The 20,340-nt window shown below is 41.0% G+C and overlaps 1 protein-coding gene across 1 annotated transcript in view; it reads left to right on the top strand.

Annotated features, from left to right (window-relative positions):
• col5a1 (procollagen, type V, alpha 1) overlaps positions 1-20,340 on the top strand; it is a 76,558-nt gene that overhangs the window by 6,040 nt on the left and 50,178 nt on the right. Inside the window, exons 2-4 of the mRNA XM_030767927.1 lie at positions 14,055-14,222; positions 19,286-19,499; positions 20,004-20,166. Of these exons, the coding sequence (XP_030623787.1) occupies positions 14,055-14,222; positions 19,286-19,499; positions 20,004-20,166 (545 nt within the window). The remainder of the gene's footprint in view (positions 1-14,054; positions 14,223-19,285; positions 19,500-20,003; positions 20,167-20,340) is intronic.

The following is a 20,340-nucleotide window of genomic DNA, read 5'->3' as shown; positions in this document are numbered from 1 at the left end:
GGAGAAAGAGAAAGAATGTGTGAGAAAGAGAGAGAGAGAGATCAGAAAGAGAGAGATGTATCACTCTGTGGGCTTCTTAATGTGATTTTTTTTTATCTATATTCACTGCATTACAGTTTGAGAGTAGGTCATGTTTCAGATCTGTCAATGCTACACAAGGTTTTAGTGCATTATTAAAATAAATACACGTTTGGCAAGCTGGAGCCTTATATGGCAAGGGCTCCTACATTAAACCTGTCCTGGTGGTGGTCTCCTCTTTAAGAGTCTCAGCAATACGTCACTGGGGCTGTTTTGCCTTTGGATTTTACACTGCCAGTGTGTTTTCACCCAACCACCCGTATCTTGTACACACTGCTCCATTGTTCTGCAGTATGTGTGCTTATGTGTGTGTCTGCTGTGGGTATACACTTTTATCACCGCTACTCCATATTGTTCTTTGCAGGTTATTTACAGCATGGGGTTCAAGAACTTTCTCAACTTCTTTATCCATCAATGAACTTAACATTCTCCCTCTCTCTCTCTCTCTCTCTCTGTTGCTTTCCTGTCTCGTGCTCTGATGTTTTTTCCTCTGGCTTGTTAAGAGAAATTGGAGAGGGAGGGGGGTGCAAGGAGGGAGACCCCCTGGTTACTCCACACACTGAGGAGTTACTCTCTCAGTGTTGGCACAGGCCTTCCAAATCAATACACTTAACATTTTCCCTTGAATAACATTCCCTAAATACCTGAGAGAGAGAGAGAGAGAGAGAGAGAGAGGAAACAGGAAGCTGTGAAGCTGAGAGAGTGAAATGAACATTGTCATACTATCCAAAGACATGTTCTCTGTCATTTAGCCTAGGCAACCTGTGAAATCAATTCTCTGGTATTTAAATGAAGGACAGACGTATTGTGAGCGTCTCCATTTGTTTCTTTTTTGTTTTTTGTTTTTCCATTTTGTTTGCTAAAGAGAGGGGGAAAGAATGTAGAAAGAGAGAATGTGTTGTGTGAATTTTTACAGTCCTGGTTCACATCTGGATCCCATAAGTACCATTGTGCTGTCTGCTGATTCCAAAGAAGAAAAAAAAAGATGAAAAAAAATTTGTTCCAGATGTTTCTATTCCTCTGTTGGTGGAAGAAGGGACTGTGAAATAAAATACTGTTTCAATTCTTGAAAAGAAAATACACCACTCATTCGCTGGTTTGAAAGAAAGGCTTTTCTGACTGGAAAAATGAGAGCTAGTTTTGGTGAGGAAAGCAGAAATGTGGGGTTAGTTTCCACAGTTGATAAAGTGTTTGTGTGAGTGTGCGTGTGGATTTCTGATCCAGGTCAAAGGTTACCAGCAGTTAGATTGTATGGCTGGATGCCATAGATTTATACACACATGCACACGTGTGTGCAAACACACGCGTGCACTCACACACATGCACATACACACTCACACACACACACACACACGCACACACACTCACACTAAAGACACTCTCAGCTGTAGACCAAAATGAACGAATCAGCTGAATTCCCACTGAAACATTTATTCCATCCATTTTTTGTTCTATCCACTCAACTCACTGAATTCATTTATGCTGAGAAAAACCTGTTTAGAGTAATTTACCTCAATGCAATGTGACGCAATAATGTGACATCACATAATGGAACTTAATTTCACTCAACCTTTGTGCGTGGTGCATTTAAAATGACAGTTGGAATGGGCGTTAATATTGGAAATAGCATATTACTATTTTAAAGCCATATTACTTTGCTCAGTTACTGTTTTGTCACAAATAAGAGAGCAGGCAGGTAACACAAAAGGGACCTTTACCACTCAGACCACTTTTTGTTGCTTTTCTTAAACTAATGAAAATGTAAAGTTACATTTGATTTTTTTGCTGTTTTGCTGTGAGATTTATGGTACCATTTGGTTAAATCAGTGTAACTTTTGTTTCATGAAAATGGAGGCCTGCATGTACTTAAGCAGGCAAGACTTATTTTTGTCAGTTTGAGTGAGAGTTACTAGTGTGTGTGAAAGAGAGACAGACAGAAAGAGAGGAAACACAGGCTAAAAGGGTCTGTGCAGCTGTATCTGATAAGACTGGTGTGAAAAGGCTGTTTTGTATTAGGGGATATCGCCATGGTGATGATGGCTGGAATTCAAGTGAGACGATTGGTGGGGAGAGACTTTGACCTTTCAGCATGACCTTGCATGCGTTGTCTTGAAAGGGGGCATTATGGGTATAGCCAGGATGAACGCTGGGAGTTTTACGAGTGTTTCACACACACACACACACACACACACACACCTGATAAAGATCCAAGCCTCCTCCTCTCTTTCTTCCTTCTTTCCCTTCATCATCTGGTGGTTTTATGAGTGACAGATTTGGTGATATATTCAGTTTCAATGCTGGAGGTCAGAGGGGAAATGTAGAGAACTCTCTGTCTGTCTGTATGTATGTGTGTGTGTGTGTGTGTGTGTGTGTGTCTGAGAAACAGTAAGTTCTGAAGTGTGTTTCCCCATGATGGAGAGTCAGCAGAGCACAGCACATGTCTAGACAATTCACTTGCTACCACAGAGTTCTTAGACTGACAGAAATGTCATGTAGTAGTTTCCTGTTTTACATCTCAAATCAGCACACAGCTATAATACTCATCAGCACACATGCTCTCTCTCTCTCTCTCTCTGTTTTTTTTTTTTTTACACTTTTAAAAGACTGTTCAGACCAGCACTTTTATCAATGCTTCAGCACTTGTATCAACGCTGTTATTTAGAGAACACACATAGCTGTGAGTGAAAAACTTAAAAGTTTTTTAATTTATCTTTGTTTTAATTTGCGTTCACAAAAGCATGACGAGCACCCACGGCCCTCTAAGAACACAACTAGTTATGTTCATAGTGGCACCAGACACGGCCAGCACTGTCAGTGTGATTCAAATTGAAAATACTAGTGATAGTGCACAGCAGAATTGACCCTGTACAACCTGAGCATCTGGTGTAAAGCTAGTTTTAAAGAGCTAATGAACTGTAGTGAACTGTTCTGCCCGAGAATCAAATCCACAGCAAAATCTGTTTCCCTTTCCAATAATCCACTACCACAACTTGACTAAAGAGCTTCCTCCTAACAACATAAAACTCACCATTTTCCAAAAGCAAACCATCCATCCTCCAATGTTTTTAATATCTGTCTTCTATTTTAAATTAAGAGATCCATCACGAGCCACTTTGTCTTTTGTACGGATGCCTCGGGGAGGGAGAGGACAGGAATATCATTTTGCAGAGGGGACCCTTGGAGAAACTTGTTTGGCTGAAGAGCCCGTAGCTCAAGTCAAGAAGAACATTGCTTTGGAGCAGAACTTTAAGTCTGCAGCTCCAAAGTCAGTTTTGCATTCATTACAATCCAAGTAAGGATTTGAACCAGCAGTTCAGTTTCCAGTCAATAATCCTAAAAACTGACCTTCCTGCAGCTATGTGTCAGTGTTCCAGGGATAGTTTTTACTAGAAGTTGATATCTGGAGCAGTAGTTGTAGCAGTAAAGAGGAGAGAACATGAATCTCTCTGTTTTGCTGTCAGCCATATTATTGTAGAAGTCCCAACATGAGAGCAACGCTATTAAAAAACAGTTGGGACTTGTGTGGCAGTTGGAACATTCTTTCCATTGGCTCTGTCACAAGGAGTATACAATCGGCATTCTCCCCTGCGTTCAGCAAATTTAAAGAAAGGGCTAAAACAGACTGAGCAAGAGATGAGCAAAAAGAGAAAATTTAAAAGGTTATAAATGGAGATTAAATTCATTAGGCCGACATCTTTTTGGTGGAGTTGGTAAAAGGTCTGGAAGGTTAGGGGAGATTTTTTTTTTCAGGGCTTTCCAGGTCATTTGTCTACAGTGAAGATGTATGTGATTCTGAGTCTTTAGCAGCAGACTGAATGCAGTTTGCTATATTTGGAAAAAGAAGAAGTTTTCAGATAAGGCATATATTGTGGTAGGATGGGTGGTCTGTAATTTGTATTGTGGTAGTGTGTGTGTGTGTGTGTGCGCGCGTGCATGTGTGTATGTTTTTTTTATTGTGTGTGTGTGTGTGTGTACCTTATGAAGTGTATACACACACACATACCCCCCCCCCACACACACACACACATACACATATACACACACACATACACACACACACACATACACACACACTCAGGGTCTGAGGTTTTGGGACAGTAGTTCTGTTCTCCATTAAGTTGGATTATCCTGATTGAACATGGAACACAACCACAACATGAGTCATCCTTTCCAACAAGACACACACATGGACACACACACACACACACACACACACACATCCTCCTGTTATGCTGCCAAACCTCTATGCTGGCCTGAGATTGAACAAGTTTTAACAGGGAAAATCACCCCCATTGACACAGCCCCCCTCCCTCGTTTCACTGACTCTGTATCTGTCTCTGTCTCTCTCTCTCTCTCTCTGCACACACACACTTACACACACACACACACAGACACACACAGAAAAAAACAGAGACTAGAGAAGGTTGGGTGAAGTTGGGATTGTCATGCCGCTGACCAATAACTTTTTCTGAGACTGATTATGTAAATTCCTTCGTTGTTGCTTTGGGAATACTGATGAGTCATTTTATTGTTCTAAGTGAAGCATTTTATACTGAACCGAGCTGAACCAAACTGCACTGAATTGAATTGAATTAAATTTTAGAAGGAGAGGGAAAGGGAGAAAGGGAAGCATATAGAAAGAAAGAGAGAGTGGACCACACCTTGAGGAGAATACCTGATCATTAACTGGTGTGACCTCTGACTTTCTTCTTTGCCCTATAATAATAGCTGCCTGTTTGGTTCTGGCAAGTGTCAAAGTTCATTGTGCTGGCCAGTGGTCATATATCTGATAGCGAACTTTGATGATCTCACTCTACTCACAAGCCTTTTCCTTCAGCTCCGTATGATAGAGCCATACCGATTGGTTCGTCTTAAGTGAAGAGCTGTCAAGCACTAGAGCACAGCCTGTCATTGTCCGGTCATTAAGGCTGTAATCCCCGCCTTCAGGCTACGTGTCAGCCACTCAGAATTCAGTAATTACAGCCCTTGTTGATTGATGGCTGCATAACACTTACTCTCACTCGTCCTCCCTCCGTCTTCTTGTGTTGTATTCTTGTTTACTCTCTTCTCCTATTTGTGCTCTCTGAACAGTTCTTTCTGCCTCCCCTCTGCTCTCTGTCTTTTCCTTCATTTGTCCTGGCAGCTCTTTTTTTTCCATACTATCTTTGTTGACCTGAACTATTATTTTCTTATTTCTCGTCTTTTTGTTTATCTTATACTGTCTCTCTCTCTTTCTTTATCTGTTTCTCACTCTTTTTCTCTCGGCATCTTTCTCTCTGTCTGAATGGTGTACAGTAAGTTTCTCTGACCCTGTGTGTGTTCATCTGCTTTTTATGGTCAGGCCCACAGGGAGCTCTTTGATTGGTGAACTTAAAATGTTGCTGTTGTGATAGCCAACCAGCTTTCAGACAAAAACTGGGACAGGAAGTTGTTGTCATGGAGTCACAACAAGTGAGTTCCAAAAGACTGAGTCTCTTGTTTTAGAACTCTGTCCTTTCCGTGTATGTGTGTGTGTGTGTGTGTGTGTGTGTGTATGTGAGTGGGGATAGATTAGGGAGAAAATAGACAGATTTATAACAGTGTTATAAGTGTGTCTCTGTGAGAGCTCAGTACTTAAAGGAAAAAATGTCTTTGAAGGCGAGCATATTTTAGACAATGGTTTTAAACGGTCATCTCTGTAAATCTCTTTAAATAGCTTTCTTCTCTCTCTTGCCCTCTGTCACCCAATGCCCCCCCCCCCAAGTTACTGGCAGATATGAGAACATATTCACATAAAGACAAAATCTTAAATTTTAAAAACATTTTAAATTGACACCTTATTGCACACATGTAACAGTGTTGGATTTCACAGATATTTAGCAAACAAATATGAAGAACCTTATAAGTACTGAAGTGTTTTATATCTGTACACTTACATGTACATGAAAACATATACATTTTCACTTTGCTTCCATTCTTTGCTTAAACAGAGTAATAGACTCATTTTTCTGTTTAGCAAAAGCTCATTATGTTTTCAAGTAATAATGTCAGTCTGTTACATGCATGCTTCTCTTGTCTCTCTGTCTCTCTCTCCCCCCCCCCTCTCTCTCTTTCTCTTTCTCTAAAGTGCTCTTTTTTCCATAACCATATTTTAGTCTGTAACTCAAAGCATTTAAATCTGATTTCAGAAGCAGAAGGACATGAGAGAAAGACTCTTTTTAGATAATGGAGAAATGTGATTAAATCCAGAGGGAATGTTCTGTGTCTGTGTCACTGTGGTGGGGATATTTTAAGCTGATAGTTGAAGGGTTCGGAAACATTTTTAAAGCTAGTAAAAGTTCTTTATGAACACTTTCCTGCAGGGTTCTCTTCAAAATCACAAAGTACTGGTTGTTTGTACCAGGATAACTTTATGTCTCTTGCATTCTGGGACAGTGAGATGTAGGAGAGTGTAGTTTAGTGTGTCAGTGAGTGTGTTTTTGGGAAAATGTATGTGTATGTGTGTTCAGGTACAACTGTACAGGAAGAAATATCATTTAGTTAATGGATTCAGTGTTGAACAAAACACAGCACTCCTCTAACAGAAGACATTTGTGTGTGTGTGTGTGTGTGTGTGTGTGTGTGTGTGTGTGTGTGTGTGTGTGGGTGTCTGCATCCATGCGCGGGTGTGTGTGGGGGGTGGATGTCATTTGTGTGTGCTGTTTTATTTCATTGTTGGCTGTTGTGAAGACAGGATACAAAGTGGGCAGAGGAAATATAGGTGAGGAAACCGAGAGGGAAAGACACACACACACACACACACACACATATGCAGCATACAGCGAGAGAGAGAGAGAGAGAGAGAGAAAATCAGTCTGTATCTTTGTACAAACTGGTTAAATACTGGCTCCGTTCAGTCAGTTTTTCCACCATGACATAGATTTATCTGCTGGTCTGTGTGTGTGTGTGTGTGTGTGGTAGTGTTGGTAGTGCAGAGGTCACTGGCTCTGACCAGGTGTGACTTTTTATGGTCCAATGAAACTTTTGGCTTGCTACTCTTATGGGGTCTGTGGGTGTGTGTGTGTGTGTGTGTGAGCGCGCGCGCACGCGTGTGTGTGTTTTAGATATAAAACATAAAGCTAAGCTCATTCTCCTTGTCTCTTGCCTTCTCTTTGATTGATTCTTTCTTCTCTTTTCTCAGTTTTGGGGAGTAAGTTTCACTCAGAGAGGAATAAAGTTGTTTGGACTTTCAGATCCAATACTACCTACAACCTTTGAGCAAGCTGTCCTTTTTTTCCTACCGCCTTTCCTTCGTATGTCTGTGTGTGTGTATTTATGTGTGTGCTCTTTACCTGGTTATATCAGTTAATGAGTGTTTACTTGTTAATATTTTCAGTGAGTTAATGAGTTTGTCTGTCTCCCATCCTCTCCTCTTTGTCTCCCTTTACCTCTTCCCTCTCTTTTTCACTCTTGTGTTGTCGGTAAACCTAGTTGCTAGGCAACCTACTGACACTCCATCCCCACTAATTACCCATTGTCCTCATCACGAGGTCAAGCATGACAGAGAGAGGGGAGAGAGAGTAAAAAACAAGTATGCGAGTGAGGGACGTAAGCAAGAATGTTAATCCTGAGACCCATAAACTTTATAAACTCGGACACCTCAGGCTCCTGCTGTTTGTTTGTGTATTCACATACGTGTTTACAAATGTGTTCATGTGCATGTGTGTGTGTGTGTCTGTGTGTGTGTGTAAAAGAGAGAGAAACAGAGAGACATAAACAAGCAGCTGTAATATCAGTATGTGTAATGTGAGGTATCTGCATGTGTGAGTGACATAATCAGTGAGATTAAACTACTAAAATGGGGAGAAATACAGGAGATAGAGAAAAAGGGAGAGTGAGAGAATAACTTTTTTGCCTGGCCAGTGATGGCATGAGCTATAGATGGTGCAGGTTAAAACACATTTCTTCTGTCTGTCTAAAGTGGTCAAAGGTAAATGAGGATCTGGGTTATTGTCCCTGTGAAAAGTATGACTGTTTATCTATTTTCCGTTTGATGAGGATGTGTGTGACTGGTGATGTCTGGATTGTAAGATGCTATAGCTATAGCTTGACTATTAAACATGAGTTTTCATTTTGGCTCACATTTTCTGTATATGTGTTGGTATGTATGTGAAATATTTTGCTTAACTTCTGGGAAAAGCTGCTGAAGTCATATTAGCATTTGTGGTTTTCAGAGGGAATCTAATCTTGTCTGATTTGTGATGCTGTGTGTTGTGTTTGTGTTGTCCACGCATATGTGAATTTTGTGTAGTGTCTTTGGTTTTGTGTGTTGCTCAAACTTAGAAAATGGATGATTAGACCTTCTCTCAAACTGTGATGCACATAACCATGTGATATATGCTGTACATTTAAATATATAAATATATATATACATACATATATGTGTGTGTATATATATGTACATACACTGTATGTAGTGTTCCATATGAGTATGTACAAATATTCAACAACACATGTGGACATATCAGTCATGTGACACACATCTGAAAATTGTGTGGTTTTCATACTTAGATATGTGAGAGTTTCACTGTTTCACATGTGCACGTGCGAGTGTATAATATGGGGCTTTATATGTTGTGTATTTGGAAGAATGTGTTTTAGCGTATGTTTTTGTATAGTGTGTATCTATGCGTGCGTGCTGTGTTTGTCAGTCTTGTTGTGTGTAGTATTGCATGATAGAATGTTTGTTAAAATTGTAGAGGCTGTAGTTTTGCAGAAGTGTGTTGTAGCTGGCAGCTTTACATGCATATGGGGCTGTGGTAGCCACGCTGTCATTAAGAACTGGCAGAGGATACCAACGACATTTCATGTGGCTCTACAAAGGGAGAGGGAGAGAGAGAGAGAGAGCAGGAGAGGGAGAGAGAGAGAGAGAGAGGGAGAAAGAGAGAGAGATTTTGTTGTTTACTGAACATTACTTGTGTGTATTCAGACTGAAATTTAAAATTTATTGTGTATCAAATGGTGTTATGTCTTAAAAGAGAGTATTTCCTGTGTATTGTGATTGAGAATGTATTGTTTGTATGCGATGGGGCTTTTTTAAACATCATTTTCTATGATGAGAAAATGTGTGTGTGTGTGTGTGTGTGTGTGTGTGTGTGTGTGTGTGTGTGTTTGTGTGGCCAATTTTCTCCAACCACATGGTCATTATTGAACAGCATGCTCCAGTCCCCCAAAACACTACCTCTAATGACATACAGAGAACCTCATGGACACACACATACACACAGAGGTGGCCTAACTGAAAGACTTGTATGTGTGTGTTTGCAGAGGGAAACGGAGTCTATATTTGAATAAATATTGCTCAGGTCTCTGGAGATGTTTCTGGTTAAGAGGGTAAACATGCAACTTCCTACTGACAGACCAAGGACCATACTCTTAACTCACCCTGTGGTTTGGTAAACTGTGTGTGTGAGTATGCTGGTGTTTTAGAGTTGGTCTGAACATGCTACTCCTTCCTGGTTTACCATAGTTGCAAAGAAGAAGACATAAAAACAGACTTAAACATACTCACATGCACACAAAGTGTTTTATTTCTACTCTCTCTCTCTCTTTTACACACACACACACACACACACACACACACTCACTCAAAAATGTACACTAACACACATGCAGCATACATTTTCTTGTATACAATGTCAAAAGTCTTAGGGTTAGCAACAGCAACTTTTATTTAAGTTATGTCAGTGTTTGTTTCAGTGGGCAAACTTCCTGAAAACAGTCCAGATCTGTCTAATTGGCAGATTGGTTTCTGTTTGACAATTATTGTTCAATGTTGAAATCTAAATAGGTAAATGTTTTTGTATGCAGGGATTCAAAGAAATTTGTTGCTGATCTCTTTTAATACCAATGGGGATGTGTGGGGGGGGAGGGGGTATAAGGTTTTGCTATGACACTGCTTGCCTATGTTTTGAGTTTCTGATCTTCATAGGATTACTGAGTGTCAAGTAGGATTAACAAAACCAACATACCTCAGCAGAGTTCATCACACACTCGCACACGCACACACACACACACACACACACACACACACACACACACACACACACACACTCTCTCTCTCTCCCTCCCTCTCTCTCTCTCTCAAACACACACACACACACAGACACACACACATACACACACAGAGAGAGAGAGAGAGAGAGAGAGAGAGATGTTTTTCTAGTAATGGGGAGATGTTGTGAAAAGGTGTTAACCTCACAGGTCATGGCCTTATTTCTAGGGCCAGCTTGGAAAAAAAGCATGCTATTTCCATCCCTACAAAAGTCACTGGTAAGAATGTACTCTTAGTTTGGTTCCATATATTTTAGATTGTGTTGCAGTATTTTTAATATAAGCGTTAACAATGAGACTGGTTGTTTTGCTAACTCTGACCTTTAAAGTGCTGTACTGCCAACATAGCAGCTATACCCACCCATCAATCTAATCCCGTTCCCTTAAGTTTCATGTAGATTCATGCCTCAAATCTATATCTGTACTGGTTACAGTACTTGTAAAATTTGAGAAATCTGTCCTTTAATCAAAAACAATGACCATCAACTAAACTCTTGAACATATAACTGCTTATTTTCAAACCAAATTCCCTACCACATTATTCTTTTGTACTACCTATTCTAATCCCAAACCTGTTATTGTTTTATTGTGAACTCTACACTTTTCACCAAACCAAGTATCTTCTCTATGCAAACCAATGTGGGATAATTTTTTAATGAACACTACACTAGTATAGCCATCCCCAGCCCTAAAATTCCCTTTGTTTCTGTTTATACCTTACAAATTTAACAGCTATAAGCTAACCATTAGATTAACATTTAACGCTGTGCTAATGTGGCTCACAGTGGTCTCTCTGAGTGTTGTCTACTTGTTGAGGAGAGAATGTTGGTCTGTGGCATGCTTAGCTCATATGCTATTTGTTCTTTCTTTTAAAGAAATGTTAATGGAGTTAGTGGATACATGCAAGACGTTGCACTGAACTGATCAGATACTTAACACTTAACACTCAGACACTTCATCATACTCTTTACAGTTCTTGACATAGTAGTACAGGCAATGCACTGATGATTTGGTTTAGTTTTGGTCAGTTATGCAGAGCCTTACCGACCTATTTTGACAGATGACCAAAGTCAGATACTAAGCGCACCAACAATGTCAATTTTACAATTTACAATTTAGTTATTTGGCAGACGCTTTATACCAAAGCGACTTACAATGTCAACATGTTCTTATGTGTCGGTGTCAGTTTCTTCAGTAGCCTGTTGTTTTTGATCACACCATCTGTTGTGATATATTTGGCATACAAAAATAAAGATATCACTATTGAGTACCAATATAATGGTAATTAAAAGCTAAATTGTTTGGTACATTAGTTTTTACTCATCATTTATATTCCAGTATGAGAGCGGATCTTATGATGTTCACACAGAAGGGCCGAGGGAAAACAAAAAGCGTAAACTAAACCTTAGACGTCACACAATTTTGATACCTACTTAGAAAACCCAATTCATTAATTTTCTGTAGTTCCCGTACGCTGGGATGATGTAGTCTTCTGTTTTAGCAACCAGTTTCACGCGTCTGCGTGCACCAAAAGTGTACGCGGCAGTCTCATCTCTGCAATGTTTGTTTCATTTTTTTTATCTGAGGGGAGGGGAAGGAGAGAAGGAGAGAGAGAGAGAGAGAGAGAGAGAGAGAGAGAAGCTCAGCTATCTCTGACACTGATTTATGATCCACTATATGAAATAAGAACAGCAGTGGTTGTAATTAAATTGTAATTACCGTGTAATTATACTAAAGATACTGAAGGTAAATGGAGAAGAGTATTCACAATATGACATACTCCGTAGCAAATCACATACTCTGTGAGGGGGGAGAGAGAGAGAGAGAGAGAGATGTGGGAGATTATGTGTTTATGATCATGTAGAGGATGTGGTAAAGGAGGTGTACAATGTATACTATGCATGTGTGTACACACTCATTTGGTGTAAGATATAAATGGACGGTGTAATTTTGTCTGATTTTATGGGTATGGAAGAGGAGAGATATGTTTATGCATGAGGGTAACTACTCGTTTGAAACTCCTTTGTGTCAGGGAATGTAAAGAAAAAGGAGCATAATGTAAATGACTGTATGTGTGCAAAGGAGAATCATTAATGATCATAAAGGGGGTGATACAACAGGAAACAATTATTTTGATGTTGGTGTATTAAACAGATAAAAAGGTGAGACAGAACAGTTTCATGAGCTCTAATGCCATTTGAGTGTGTGTATGTGTGTGTGTGTGTGTGTGTGCGTGCGTGCGTGCGTATGTGCGTGTGTGTGTGTGCGCGTGTGCGTGTGTGTGTGCACACTTGCGTATGAGTGCGTACATGCTTGGATTCTGATCGCCTGTCTCTTCTTTTATGATGACTCTGGTTTCCAGGGCTACAATAGGCCAGATATGGCTGATGGATATAGGATAAATTCTGATATTGTATTAGAGCTGGACTAGGGGTAGGATTAAAAGGAAAATGGATGGGATTCCTGTAAGGCTTTGGTGGTGTTAACCTTAAATATTCTGTCATAAAAGAGTCACTTGCATTGTTAAGAAGAAGGCAAGACAGCTGCTGTTTGCTTTTAAACATGGTGCAGGCTTAATCCTGATGAAGTGGTATGTGTGTATGAATGAGGTGTTGCATGTTAACCACTGAAAGCTTGTCACTGAACAAACTCATTAAATGTGTGTGGTCCTAGCTCCAAAACACCTGATGTCTCTACCTGTGTGCGTGTGCGTGTGTGTGTGTTTGTGTGTATCTATCTTTGGGGGAGAGAAAGAGAGACAGAGAGAGAAGATGATATGGCTATTGATTCAGACATTGGTGTGTGTGTGTGTGTGTGTGTGTGTACGTGTGTCTAAGTGTGTGTGTATGTATAGAAGTGCTGCCTTGTGTGCTTGTTTATATAAGTTTGCCTTAATTGCTTGTTTGTCCTCTGGGTCAGTTCTGATTTTAGCTTTGTTGTCCTCTTTTGTTCTTTGCTCTCTTGATCTGTCCGTTTCTGCATCCCTCTCTCTGACCACGGCGCGGTTCAGGGCTAAAACCCAGAGTTTGACCACATTCAGACCTGGTCGCTAGTTTGGTCATAACCTGGGGTAGCGCTAATCACATGTTTGATGTTCTGTGGTCAACAACAGCTGCAGCTGTGGTAACTAGGAGGCAGATTCTATACTTTAGGGCGGGGCATAGCATACAGTATGATGACAGACAGTCTTACCATCCAATTACAGGGTTCTGTCTGATAAAGAGTGGTTCTTCACTAACTGACCTCAAAGCTCCCAAATTTTTATTTGCTTTGTAAAATGAGATACATTTCGCTATGCTGATTTAGCTTACAGAAATAAGTAGTTTCTTATTGTGGCTATCTATTTATAAGGAATGTTTTAGTGTTGGTTTTATATAAATGCTTCGCTAGAATTTGTTTCTTGTACTTCACTGTGATGAAAAAATTACAGATTCAGTTTTTTGTTGTTCAGAAATTGTGAGTTTTAAAATCACTTCAATAATTTGTTTGTCAAGAGGAGTAGAAGAGAAGTCTAGTGACTCTCGCTTCAGTTAAAGGGCTGCAGGACTGTAAGAAAAGTTTGACTTAACATGTTTAATAGTGAATTCCAAATATCTGTTGTTATGTGTTTCAGTGTGTTTATTCTTGTACTGTAGTGTAAGTACTGTGCATATGTATTCATGTAACTGATCTGTGGAAATAAATGTTAAATGAAATGGACAGCTATCAGTGGTTGTGTGCAACAGGAGGTGTAACAGTATTACTCTAAATTAAGTATAGGTGTATATTTTCTGTTAGGTAAATAGGTTTACAACTTTATTTTGTATCACTTACATTTGTAATGTAAAGTTCTCTTAAAGTGCTTTGTCTGAATGAATTTCTGAAAAAATAACCTCTCTCTCTTTTCCCATTTTTCTTTTTTGCAGCAGAGCCTGCAGATCTGTTGAAGATTTTAGACTTTCACAGTTTGCCTGAGGGTGTAACGAAAACGACAGGATTTTGCACGCACAGGAAGTCATCGAAAGGCCCTGATGTGGCATACAGAGTATCCAAAGACGCTCAACTCAGTGCCCCTACCAAACAGCTCTACCCTGGTGAGTGACCAAACACACACACACACGCACACACACACACACACACACACACACACACACACAAACGCAGGTACACACGCACACATGCATGCACGCACGCACGCATGCACGCACGCATGCACGCACGCACGCACGCACACACGCATGCACGCACGCACACATGCACGCACACACGCATGCACACACGCACGCAGGCATGCACGCACGCAGGCATGCACGCACGCACGCAGGCATGCACACATAGACACAAACATGATAACCAACACTAAAGAAGTTACTGGAGAGTCTTTGGTTGTGACTTGTTGACCTCCAGTCAACAGTGTTGATAGCGTTTTCCGTGTTTATTGGACCTCTGATTGCTCTTCTCTTGTCAATCCAACATGCCAAGGCATCTCCCTTAAAGTATGTTCTGTCTCTCTCTCTCTCTCTGTGTCTCTCCTCTCTCTCCTCTCTCTCTCTCTCTCTCTCTCTCTCTCGCTCTCTCTCTCTTTCTCTCTCTTTCCCTCTCTCATTCACTTTCTGCAGCGTGTCTGTTGTTTATTATTCTCCTGGTGTCTGTTCCATTTGCACACATCTGTTTGTTCTGTTTCTAATTCAGAGAGATGGAGAGACAGAGAAAGAGAGAGACAGAAAGAGAGGGAGAGAGAAAAGAGACCAACTGGAGCATACTAATTTAGCAGTTTTGGAAATCTCAGAGACTACTTCACTCTGAATTATCCCCTGGATGAAAAAACAGAGAGGACAGGGTGGGACAGAGGGGAGGAGAAGCACAGAGGAGCAGAGAAAGAAAGATAGAGACAGAAGGAGGAGTGACCATCTATTTCTTTGCTGACGTGGCTATAATTGTAAGCTCTCTCTTTCTCCTTCTCTCTTTCTTTCTCACCCTATTTCTCTCAGTTTAGGGTGTTCCGCTAGCATGGCTCATGCAAGAAGAATATTTCTAGAGCTTCTTAAGAAATATAGCAGAAATAGTCATTTAATGGAATGGTAATAATATAAGCTATTATAATGATCATCGTCAACATTACCTCCCAATTCTTCCCCACTAAAAAAAAAAAAATGGTTATGTCAGCTGAATTCTCTCCCTCTCTGTCTGAAGCCTTTTGTTCCCTAATACTCATCGCAAAAACACATTGCCGTAAAACTCCAGCCCAGACACTCCATTCCACTGGAATGCGCCCTCTGAAAATCTCAAGAATTTTACAGAGGGAGAGAGAGGGGAGGGGAAAGAAAGAGTGAGCAAATGGAAAGAGAAGGAGATAGAGAGAGAGAGAGAGAGAGAGAGAGAGAGAGAGAGAGCTCAACCGGCTTAAGAGTTTATTGGTTGACGGCCAATTGTGTGAAAAGAAGACTATCGCCCTAATCATAACATGTCTCTCATCATCCGTGGGCGGTAGTGGAGTGAGGTGGGGTGGGGTGGGGTTGGGTGGTGGGAGGGAGTTATTAGTTTTTAGCAGCTTTTTGAGGTGCATAGTTGTTCCTTATTAAGCTAAAGACAGTAAGAGCTCTGTCTTACTTGGCACACACACACACACAACATTATCACAGTCATATGAGACTATCAGACACTCTGCTATGACAGAACGCACAATCCATTCTATATCTCAATAGACCACAAACAACGCTTCCTCTATAACCACACTAACACTGTACACAACTGTTGTACACCAGTGTTCAACACCAAGAAATGTTATAACTGCATGTAAATCTGCACCCAAAGACATTATGATGTTATGAATATGATTGATTTTGGCTGAAAGCACTCCCGTGACCTGTCCGGCAGGTCAGGCTGGTGTGTGGTCATGTATGTGCCTGTGTGAGCAGTGGGTTGATGAACAGGGCTAATTGGTAATGATTTCCAGAAGCTAGAGAATGAGGCCATACATCACACTTCTCACTCTCCAACTTTCTCTGTTTTTCCCCTCCTGCGATAATTATGCGCACACACACACACACGCACACACACACACACACACATACACACACACACACAGAGTTCAGACAGAGACGTGTAATCACTATGAAAGCATGTGGAACAAGTGATTCAACTCCTCCAGTGAGCTAACGTAGGGAGCTGCCTCTGCTCCCTGTGCTCAGAAAGAAAGGGGAAAAAAAGAAAAACGACTGCAGTTGGCTTTCATCAAGATTAGACCAGTCATAGCAAGGAGCATTCCCACATTAGGACTGACCAAGGAATCTCTATGGACATAAATTTGATTTCAATATCCCTCCCTGTCTCTCTCTCTCTCTCTCTCTCTCTCTCTCTCTCTCTCTCTCTCTCTCTCTCTCTCTCTCTCACACACACACACACACACACACAGACACACTCCTGTCTTCCTTCTCTCTGTCACTCCATGTCTCTGTGATTTTGTTTGCTTTTTTGTCCCTGGGATAAATTCTCATGGAATTCTCTGAGACTCTCTCTGTCTCCTCAGTAACAGAGAGGGATCACAGGTCACTGACATTAAGGAGAACTGGGGACATTGTTACAAATGTGGCACAGAGCTCAGATTCAGTCTAGTAATGGAAAACCACACTGAAGTCAGAGGCCCTGACCCTTATCCCCTAACGACAATGACAGACTGATCTAATGTGGAAGAGATAGAGAGAGAGAACTCGCAGCAGGTCTGTGTATCAGAGAGAGAGAGAGAGAGAGAGAGAGAGAGAGAGAGAGAGAGACTATGTTGTTAAATGAAACAAGAACCAAATATTATTATATATTATATATTTATGTCAATTCAGTACAGAAATGATTATTGGCTGTTTAAAGTCTCCTGAGGCATTACTTGTGACCTCAGGACCATAATCCAAAACCTAACCCACATTCATTTTGATATTCCAAGTCCTTTATGACATTCTGTGCCTGTAATGCATAGCTGTAGAGGGAGGCTCTGTGTGTGTGTGTGTGTGTGTGTGTGTGTGCATGCGTGTGTGCGCGCCTAGAAAAGAAAATTCATATGCATTCACATACTGCTTTAGCCTAGAGCATTCAGCTTGACACCACATGCACCACACCCTGAACACAGTACAGGGGTTATGTGAGGATTTTTAGAAATTAGGACAAAAATAAACAAAAAGATCATGAATGAAAGGATGAGATGCAGAGAGAGAGAGAGAGGGGGACAGAGGGACAAAGAAGGAGAGAGAGAGAGAAAGAAAGAAAGTGAAGAAAGAAGTGGCTATAACTAGAAGAAGATGGCATAACTAGAAGAAGATGGCCTAACTAGACTCTCCATATGAAACTGACTCCCCTCTTTCTTGCTCTCTTTCTTTTTCTTCTTTTTCTCCTCCAGAGTTTTCTGCCTGTTATTCCTTCACTTGTCTGCCTGTCTTTAGGCTGTGACCCTGCTACTTCTCTTTGTCTTTCTTTCTCACTCCCTCTCTCTTTCATGGTTTTCATTCTTTTGCCTTTCTGTCAGGGTCTGAGGGCAGAGAATATGCCTCATCACAAACACATTTTACTAACACGAACATATCTACAGGGATGTTTAATTTCCATGTCAGTGAATATTATTATATTGTAACTGAGTGCAGTAAGGGCTTACTGAAAATAAGCTTGAAAATACATATCATTTAGCATATTCATATGAAATGGGCAAAAAGTCCACAGTGCTATTGTAGATGCCTGTTTAGTGGCACTGAAAGACACGCAGTTCACTATCTGAGACTCACCATCACATTCAAGCTGAGTTTTGTCCATGTTCAGGACATGCTTTCCCCAGGTTTAGGCCATGCCAACAGCGTAATCTAACAGTGTTCACAGTGCTTTGATGCAGGGTTTAGACATTTGCCTGACTCAGTCCATTGAAAGACCATGTTTAGTCCGTGTTCACAACGTGTAAACACTCAGCTCAGTCTGTGTTACGTTAGTGTTCAGGGGGGATAACAGTTCCTTTCTCAGTCTGTGTGTGTGTGTGTGCGTGTGTTGGTATGTGAGGTCTCTTTGTCTATGGAATGGCTGGAAAACACACTTCCTGGTCAGGCAGCCTAGAATTTCCCAGAGGTCTCGGCAGTGGGCATCTGTCTGACAGATGTGTGTAACTGGAGTGAAATCTTTAGAGTGTGTGTGTGTGTGTGTGTGTGTGTGTGCATATTCATTGAGACTGCAGGACTGCAGACAGTCTGTTTTTCTCTTCAAAGGAAAAATTCAAGCTCTCTTCATTTCTCTCTCCCTTCTTTCACTGCCACCCTATTTCTCCTTTTCTTTTCTCTTTTCTTTTCTTTCTTTGCTTTTTACTTCTGTCCATCTTTTGACCTCACCCTTTTTCTTTCTTCCTCCACATCTCTTTATCCTTTGTTTCTTTGTGTCTCCCCTTCTTTATCTGTCTCTCTCTTTCTCTCTCTCTCTCTCACTCACTCTCTATATCCCTCACTCTCCATCTCTCTCTCCACTTCTTCATCTGGTACATAGATTAATACCAAAGGAAAGGGAAACATTGTGAAGGATTAGAAAATGGTTCCCGGGAAGCACATGATTTTCTCGTCACTCTGTTCTTCTCTCGCTGTTGTAGAAATCATCTCCAAGTCTCTTATTGCTGCAGTTATGCTTGTCTCTCTCTCTCTCTCTCTTTCTCTCTCTCTCTCTCTCTCTCTCTCCCTCTTTCTCTCTCTCTCTCTCTCTCTGAGGGGGAGAGTTTGGCTGGACACCTTGCACTCTCTTGTTTCCTTTCAGTGTTCCAAGTCAACACCACAGAAGTCTCCAGTGTTCATAAGCTTAGTAAAATCTCTCTTTCCTTGTTGTAATAAACATTTGATGATTTTTTTGTCTCTGTAAACTGTCCTTGACTACAATCTTTCAAGGAAGGCATCATTAAAACTCCTAAAAGACATAGCATTATGTGTTTCGATCAAGCCTCCAAAAAAGGTCAAATTATTTCCCAAAGACATCACACTGCATGTTTAATTCTTATACTTTTAGTTATATACTAACTCCTATATTTACATATTCTGTTGGATCATGATTAGAGATGAAATCTTTGCGCTCACTATCTATGTAATGAATGTGTGCTTTGACACAGTGAAGGCCTGGTGTAAAACTGTCTCTCCCTCTTTCTCTCTGATAGCTTCTGCATTTCCGGAGGACTTCTCCATCTTGGCCACAGTGAGGCCAAAGCGGGGCAGTCAGTCCTTCCTGCTATCTGTGTATAATGAGCAAGGCATTCAGCAGCTGGGTTTGGAGGTGGGACGGTCACCTGTCTTTCTCTATGAGGACCACATGGGTAAACCAGGCCCCGAGGACTACCCTCTCTTCAGAGGGGTCAACCTGGCAGACGGAAAGTAAGTCTCTCTCTTGTTCTGTCTCTATCTGCTCTATGCTTATTTTTCTGTTTTTTTTTTTTCATTATTAGTCAGTCTAGCCTGCAGTTTCTTCTCCTTTGTATCTTTGTTTTGCTTTCTGTCTTGTCTCTTCTTGTCTTTATCTTTCTCTTCCTTCTTTTCCTTTCCCTCTTGCATTCAAAAACAGACACAAATCTACACGCACCCACACCCAAACACACAGGCGGATGTACGTAGACACGCGCACACACACAGACACACACACAGACACACACACACACACACATACACACACAGACACACACACAGACGCGCACACACACACACACACACACACACACACACACATACACACACAGACACACACACAGACGCGCGCACACACACACACACACACACACACACTCTACCACATTACTATTATTAAGTAACAATCACTTACCCTTTTTTGTGTGTGTGTCATCTACCTGCTGAAAGTATTTGTTTGTTTTCTGTTTCTTGTAGGTGGCACAGGGTGGCTATTAGCATCCATAAGCAGAGTATCACTCTAATTCTGGACTGCAAGAAGAAAGTGACCCGCCCACTGGCACGAAGCCCGCACCCCATCATCGACACCAAGGGCATCATTGTGTTTGGGACACGCATTCTGGACGAGGAGGTGTTTGAGGTAAGCCTCCCTGTTGTGGCGGTATGATTAATTAGAGAGCATGGTGTTAAACGGAGAAATTCAAAGAAAATTTCAACTGTTTTTGATTTGTTTATCACTGTGTTTGTTACTGTAAAACAATGCCATTTTGGGGGGGGGGGGCACACTATCTAGCTGGCTAGCTGACAGTAGCAT

The sequence above is a fragment of the Chanos chanos genome, chromosome 3 (genome assembly GCF_902362185.1).
Source record: "Chanos chanos chromosome 3, fChaCha1.1, whole genome shotgun sequence".
Taxonomy (NCBI): Eukaryota; Metazoa; Chordata; class Actinopteri; order Gonorynchiformes; family Chanidae; genus Chanos; species Chanos chanos.
This window is presented reverse-complemented; position numbering and strand designations above follow the sequence as displayed.